The sequence below is a fragment of the Trichoplusia ni genome, chromosome 8 (genome assembly GCF_003590095.1).
Source record: "Trichoplusia ni isolate ovarian cell line Hi5 chromosome 8, tn1, whole genome shotgun sequence".
NCBI classification, from domain to species: domain Eukaryota; kingdom Metazoa; phylum Arthropoda; class Insecta; order Lepidoptera; family Noctuidae; genus Trichoplusia; species Trichoplusia ni.
The window spans coordinates 1609146-1617044 of NC_039485.1; the positions used below are offsets into that span (position 1 = coordinate 1609146).

A 7899-nucleotide genomic window follows, 5' to 3' on the forward strand; every position below is an offset into this window, starting at 1 on the left:
GACCTTACATAAGAACACAGGTCCATGTTAATTTGATTAAACTGTACTGTTATAAATATTATTAAGTAGTAAATTTTATGAGGTGGTAATTGTGTGGCGTTGTGGAGGATAATCACAGGCACCACTGAAAGGATAAATAAAATGTTTTATCAATAAAATGTTACAAGTGACAATCACAGGAATGTACATACTCTATATATTAACCTGAAACATTCCGAGCATAACAAATACCGAGTCCTGGAAAACAGATTTCACGACAACCCGATGTAAATTTCAATCACGAGCAATAAGCAATCATGTAAATTATTTTTAATACTATATCATTAATTCATCATTAGCTTATCCTTTTCCAAACTATATCGGCTTCGACTCCCAGTCTAAACGGATGCAGCTAAGTACCATTGTTTTACAAAGAGTGACTGTCTATTTGACCCCCTCAACCCAATTATCTAGGCAACACGATAACCCTTTGCAAGACTGGTTGTCAGACTTAAACAACAATTTAACGTACCTTCCAAAACACGGAGGAACTTTTTATGACATAGATGATCTCCCATCTACGGACCGGCCGCATCAAGCGTAGCTTAACATATGATCAACGGTCCAGTTGTACCTTAACCACGACCTCCTCTTGATACATCATTAATTAAATTCGCTTACTTAAGTTCAACTAACTGACTCAGTTAACTATGACTGTTACCGCACCAACTTTTAACTCGCTTTATTAAACTTTCGCCGTTTTAATTAAGATGTTTGTGATACCGTCCTAACGTTTTGTTTTAAATATAAAGGTGCAACACCTTTATATTTAAAACACAAATTTTCTCCTCACGATTCCATTAGTGTTGTTATGAATATGCATTTTTATTTTAATATCACCGAAATGGTGAATATGCCGTGTTTGTAAATGAAACATGAAACTTTATACTGAACAGATGTGAATTTTATAATCGCAGATTCAGGATTATGAAATACGTAATTACATATTTATTGCTGGAAAACACAATCTCGTGGATTTTCATGAATTATACTAAAAACTAAAAAGGCAAATTATTTTTTGGACAAAATTATGACAGAATACTGTACTAACTCTCTCAGAAATGTAGAGCTAAAATACTGTTTACAGAAACCTATTTATTAGGCCACTTACAACCCTGAATTCAGCTAAGAATGAAACTCAAGTTAAAATATAAAAAAACTCACATTCCTTTAAATAGCTACTCTTATTAAATATTTAACATTATTTTAAAGTACGTTTCCTAGTATTTTCTTATACATATCGCTAGCACCTCTCTAAACTTAATGCGTAGCCATCAACACCTCTTTAACTAATATCATTGCAATAGGGATGATGACAATTCTTTTTTGCAGTGTCCGTATTGTAGATTTTTGTATAACAATGGATACGTATTTTTTAATTTGTCCCGCAAACATAAATTGACCAAATTACAGTGAATGAAACTTACGCGTGACGTCACGATTGAGTATAAATTTTACTCTATAGTTACGTCACAAGCCCCCTCTCCTAAACTTTAAAGCAGTTAATCTTTGTCATTCTAGTTTTTCTGAAAAAGGAAAAAATACGTGTCTCATACTTTTCAATTATCTAATTGAGGGACTAATGAGATTTTTTCTTTTTATACCCATTCATCATCCCTATTGTAAAGATGCAAGACGACACTCTACATCGTGCAGTGCTCTATCTCGCTTCCTCATCCGCAATAATATTACTTACAAATGTTTATTCAGATAGTTATTCAGTTGTGCAATATTGTCTACAAAATATCTACGTACAGGTTGGTCATTGAATTCTAAATCCTGTGTACAGTTAGAGGACATAAATCTTGGCCACCTGTCAAAGTTTCAAATATTAGATATTTACAATTTATGTGCAAGAGAATTTTGTGTGGAGTAGTCGTTGTAATACATTTCAATTGTTTTTGACATTCTTGTTTTAGTCGAAACGTGTGTTCGCTGTTATCTGTAGTCTTAATTATAAAGACGTAAAGTTTTTAAATAATCTCAGAATTTACAAAGATGATTTTTCATTTTTTTCGTCAGTTCTCAGCCACATAACATTATTTGTGACTGTATTTTAACTGATTGTAACTGTATTGTTTGTCATGGGTACCTGGTTGCCCTGTTAGTCTCCATATGGGCACATTAGGAACTATTTATCTCTGGAATAATCTGGAATCACTCTATTTATGTTCTGAAGAAGTTCTGTAGAAGTATTTCTCAATTTTGACCTACACTGCTTTACTGGTTTAGTGGTCTCATGGACCTTTAAAATATTCAAACATGTTGAAGTAACCTTCATCCTGTCATTAGTACATTCACTTATTAATCGAAGTGTTTGGCCAATGCCCTCTCGAATGTTAATGAGATTGGGGACGTCTGAATCGAAAACCTATTGCTTTGAAATCAAATATTTATTTAGAAATAAAATATTTATAAAAACTTGTTTTTTATTTAAAATAATTGTAGTTCATTTTCTTCACATTGACTGTAGTCGAATATTCTTACTTACATCTCGGTTTTTTTGTGTCGGTCATAAATTTGGAGAGTTGCATTTTTTCTTAAGCTTTACAATACAAAACCTAAGTGTCACTTAGATTCACAATATCGAAATGCGAAACTCGCATTTGACCTTTTTTTATTTAGAACACAAAACCTACTACATAATCTTAAAAAGAGGCGATTACTTGGTCGCGACGTTATAATTAAAGAAGCCAGTTATAAAATGCTTAAAAAAACCTAAAGTAAACTATTTGAATTAATTTGAGAATTCCTCGGGTGTAAATCGTAATTCAATATACGAAGTCGTAGTATTTATCTCGGAGAGCTAACAGAGTTACAGCGACTTCATAACTACATTAGTAACATGTAGAGTTTCATATCTGAGGGGATTGGTACGTGTTCAGTATGCCCAGCTCGCTCTCATACGTAATTAGAGCTGGGTTCTGTGAAGCGATTTGTTTGAATATTTTATAAGACATTTTACATTACTTGCTAATAAATAAAATCTTTGGTCTATAAGATAAATACTGAAGAATGTTAGACAGGGTGTGTTACGTAAAGACTTTGCAAAATTTACGTAAAATAAGTTTTTATTAAACTCTCCTTTTTGTATTAATTTTGAAAAATTATGTCTCATAAAATAAAATTTCTTTAGTTAATGATACTGCAATTAACGAATTTTTTAAATTAAATAACCTTTTACACTTACATTTCAGCATTTGTCTGGACTTTGAAGAGTCAGAAAAGTGAAATATCAAACTTCGTTTTCAACGTACTCAAAAAAAAAAAAGAAACCAATCGAAGGGGTGATATTCTACTTACAGAATAAATAATATCATTTTATTAACAGGATAATTGTCAGTGAAGACCAATTAAGGTAAAACGATAAGCCATTAAAAACCTATTAGTTTATTCGACATAGGGAAAGCTAACATCTGACGCGATGCCACACGCATTCCGGCCGCGTACTAAGTAATAGAACCCGTGGTCGCCGAAACCAAGCCCCCACGAGTTTTTTATGATCCAGTAAGGTGTATGCACTCCAGTGTTCGATACTGAAAGAAAGATAGAGTTTTTCATTTCATCATGTGGTGAGGAAGGTCTTGAGCATGGATGTGGATGGATATAGGGGAAGAGAACGATCAAGGACATGATGGATGGATTGTGTAAAAGACAATTTGGCTGCAAAGAGTGTGTCTTGTGAGATGACGTCGGATAGAAAGGTATGGAAGAAGAAGAGATGTTGCGCCAAGTTCTAGTGATAATTGGGATAAGGGCAGGGGATTTAATAAATGAATAAGCCTTTCAGTGACTGAATTTTTTGATTAATTCTTGGATAATTTATAGCATTGTACAAATTGTGAAGAGAAAATTATTCCTGATTTAGACTGAAACAGCAGATTGAAAACGGTATTTAATCTATTATTATTAGCCTACAATTGACAAAAATCTTTTGACAGAGGGACGCGTGTTTTGAAAGAGAAATGTATGGGATATAGGATGAATAATAATAAAAATGTACCATAAACATTGTAGCCGACAATGAGAACAGCGTGGTTCAACCGTTTGGGGTCGCACTTTTCAGGCGTTGGTTCGTCAATGCCTCCGGAATAATCAGCCATGGAAGCCGAATTAATTGCTGTAAAGAAATAGAATAAGAATACTCAATTATATTTCAACGTAATTTGTATTTGTAAGGCAGTTAAATTAAAGCCTTAAGTATGGTCTCTTCTGAGACCTATGAAATACTATTAGTATATTTTTTATAAGCATTTAATTTTCACTTCTTCCTTGCAGGTTCTTCCCAACATGAATGATATTTTAGATTTTATTGGTTTTTGTGCTTGATCTTTAGAAACTTTGAACATTTGAGAAAGTCAGTTCAGAAAGTCTGTTGTCTGTGGAAGCTAAACAGCACTCTATCTGGCGTTGAACTTAGTCACTCTTCCACAAATGCACTATCAAACCTCCATTTGACTTTTGTCAAAAGGCCTTTTTTTACGACTCCCGCACTAAGGAATTTTATCCTTGTGTCGCGGGGAGTTTTACAAACATACAATTCACATGAACAAGTACACCCAGACTCAGAACAAGCATTTGTGGATCACACAAATGCTTGTCCTACGCGGGGATCGAGCCAACGACACGTCGCGCACAGTGGGTTTGGCGTGATGACCTCAACCACTTGGCTATCCGTGCAGTTGCCTTATTTATATTTTGTTCATAATGTAAAATTTCAAAATAAGAGCATCAAGCTTTCCTCTTTTGTTCTTAAGAACTACGCATTCAAAGCAAATAAAGTAGTTTGATTTTGGAGACGACGATTGAAAACATCTGAACAATGTTTAAAATTAATCTTTTGCCTTTTTATATTGGGGTAAATATTTGTTAAGAAAATCGATTCAAATTGAAAATAAATATTTATTTAAAATGTTATCATAGTTTTTAGGTTAAATACTAAATCCAGTAGTATTTTAAATCTCTGTAAGCCTTATGTATTTGGATGCTTGGTAAACTAATTGCACTCGACGCTTTCACTTAATCCCGATTGAAAAACATAAATTGTTGTTTACTGAATAAATTCAAAGCAAAGAAAAAACCAATATGGAATTCGATTTTAATGATTTTAAACGGATTCATATTTTATTTGTAGTTGTTACTACGTATGTATAATAAATTAAAAGATTGTTTTAGCTTTTTATCTAATCAAATAAAACTTAGTACGAAGTGAAATTGTTCAAGTTTTGTAGAAATCGACATAAAAAATTATTGCCCATTGTTCCTTTTTTATTTTAATGATTTTTGTTATAGAGACAACAGAAATACATCATCTGTGAATAATTCAATTTTCTATTTAATGACGTTACAGTACGATGACACACGGACTCAACGGATTCGTGAGTCATGTTGTGAGAATCCGTTTGTGTACGAAACTAGCCGCTCGTTGACAATAAGTGCACGTGAGTAGACTGTTATCAGAAAAACGTTCATATAATTAAAGAAGGAACATAATTAATTTCATCATACTCCGAATGTAGTGGTTGTATTTTCAACTTATTACAATCTCTTCACTTTTGGTGACTGATAAACTTACTGAAACCTGGAAACCTGCTATCACCTCGAAGAGTAAGGCTCTTGCAGGCGTGAAGGCTAAATAGCGTAGTAAATGAATCATGAGTAAACCTCTTTCAAGTTATTAGAATCCCTTATTTGCCAGGCAGATTTTGTTTCCCAATTAAAACTACTTGCCCACGTAAAACAAATGAATACAGAATACTATTAACTTAGCAGCAAGCTATATAAATTTATTATTTAGACCATTCTCCACATTGGAGTGGTGATAAACATCACGTGCCAACATTTTTAACATTCATGCGAGTTCTCGCACATGCGCGGTACAAGTACCCTTATCTATATTGGAGAGCATTGTCGATTGTACGTGTTCGCCGTTTGTAAGTGTTGTGCATCAACATGGGACTCTGTAATGACTGTTGATCTTCGAAAAAAGTCATATTATTGGAAAGTAGCTGTTGCTCCCGGGCCCGTCTGCTACAAATCGAAATTATCCCATGGCAACACAATATCGAGATAAAAACTATCCTATGTATTGATCCTGGTTATAATGGTTCAATGGTTTTTGTGTGAAAGAGGAACAAACATCCATACATCCACGCATACAAACTTTCTCGTCTATAGTATTAGTAGGACTAGTAGGTTAGTAGGATGGAATACATGATGGCGCATTACATGGCGTAGAGTCTTTTCACAAATCTCTTTCTCACAAATGCAATAATATTACTAGACGTGGTGTTAACTTTAATTCCTTTCTGCGGGAGTCGTTTTCTTTTTTTGAAACAAAAGTTTCTTCTGTTTTTTTTTCCTTTCTAGATGCTGCACTAGGTACTTGTTTCAATTTAAACATTCAAATTTCATGACAATAGTAAACAGTTTTTCCTAATACCTAGGAGCACTTAGCAACGCTTTTGTATTTTTTCGATATGACTGACATTCCCTTTTTAACACGCCATGACTTTTCTGCACCGTCGCAGTACAACACTGACTTTGGGCGTCGCTTTTAGAACCATTAGGACGACAAAGAAAATAATGGCCGTGGTTTTTATGTTGTGTGGAAGCAAGAACATACGCTAATGATCGTACCCATATCTCGTACTCGTACTATACGTGAATTTAAAAGCAGCAGGAACATTTGATTATTTTTTCTTCGATTTCATGCATTCAGTAATCTAGATGTTATAAACAGAATGAGGTGTCTTACTTTCTTTGTGATAGCTCACAGTATTTTGTAGAGCGCAGAGTAGTTTTATGTTAAGATTGGTTCTACTCACGCAAATACCTCGATGATGCTTGAAGCCTTGCAGCCCCGTTTGCCTCCGCCAGGATATTCTTCACAATCAAGCAGAAACTGCTCCGACAAAGTTAATTCCACATTCCGATAAATTTTTAGATGACTCTCTATTGCCGCTGGAAATATTACATTACTTATTTTAAAGTTTGCAAAACAAATGTAATATCAATCTTCTGTTCCATGTCTTTGGGAGCACAGAGAAAAGCTAGATGGAATTTAAAACGTTACCAACTGTACTGAATGCCCAGCATGCTGCACACGTCCCCTGATCTTTTACGGGAGACACCATATGTTTGTCCCTCCAATCGAAATATTCTGGTGCATCCCCACGGTTTATAGGTCTACTCAAAGAACTCACTGCATGAGACACATTTGGAAGCGAAACTAAATAACAATTATATTCCTGTAGGAAAAACAAAAACACAGCGACTCGCAACATTTCGCAGTTTTAATAGCAGAGGAATGAATTGCTCGTCAGAAATCTACTTTTTAAATGCGAAACTCTTTTTGCAAGCATCCATGCTATTCAATGTTTTACAGTTTTTTTACGACCCTTTGAGTTGTAGTGTCCCGAACGCTTGACATAGCGCGAATGTGTTTAAATATTTAAAATTTCATTTGTATTACATTTTATTTATAATCGTTATCGTAATTTCGAAGCATGCAATTTGTTTTTTGTTACTTTGACGCTCGAATTTTTACACTCATTAGGCGATGTCACATTGAATTATGTGCGTAAAATGAGCAAAATATTGACTGATTTTTAATAATATATGATGAAATATTTCGAAATAAATTGCTTTTAAGTCTGGCCTCTTTAATATTGAATAACATCCAAGTGTTGATCGGCTCAATAAACATCAAAAAAGGTTTATTGGCTGGCCAATAAAACAAAATGAAAAATATAGCCACTTAGATAGTGCGACCATTTGAAGCGACTTCAAAGCTATCTTTGAGACGTTTCGCGCAAGTTTTAATTGATCAATTTAACTTCTACTACAAGCATTTGAAGA

At 34.0% G+C, this 7899-nt stretch overlaps 1 protein-coding gene across 1 annotated transcript; it reads right to left on the bottom strand.

Annotated features, from left to right (window-relative positions):
• Positions 1-3229: 3229 nt before the first annotated feature.
• Positions 3230-7611, bottom strand: LOC113496735 (cysteine proteinase 15A-like). Its single transcript, XM_026876054.1, has 5 exons — positions 7115-7611; positions 6867-7002; positions 5615-5670; positions 4043-4183; positions 3230-3575 (listed from the first exon to the last, which is right to left on the bottom strand). The coding sequence occupies exons 1-5, from the start codon at positions 7323-7325 to the stop codon at positions 3430-3432; spliced, it is 690 nt and encodes a 229-aa protein (XP_026731855.1). The 5' UTR covers positions 7326-7611; the 3' UTR covers positions 3230-3429.
• Between the last annotated feature and the right edge of the window lie 288 nt (positions 7612-7899).

Coding starts and splice junctions, on each gene's coding strand:
- LOC113496735 (XM_026876054.1), bottom strand. CDS start 7,325: ATGTTGCGAGTCGCTGTGTTTTTGTTTTTCCTACAGGAATATAATTGT. Junction 5,671..6,866: donor AGCATCATCGAGGTATTTGC/GTGAGTAGAACC, acceptor TACGCTATTTAG/CCTTCACGCCTGCAAGAGCC. Junction 3,576..4,042: donor TGTCGGCTACAATGTTTATG/GTACATTTTTAT, acceptor TCTTTCTTTCAG/TATCGAACACTGGAGTGCAT.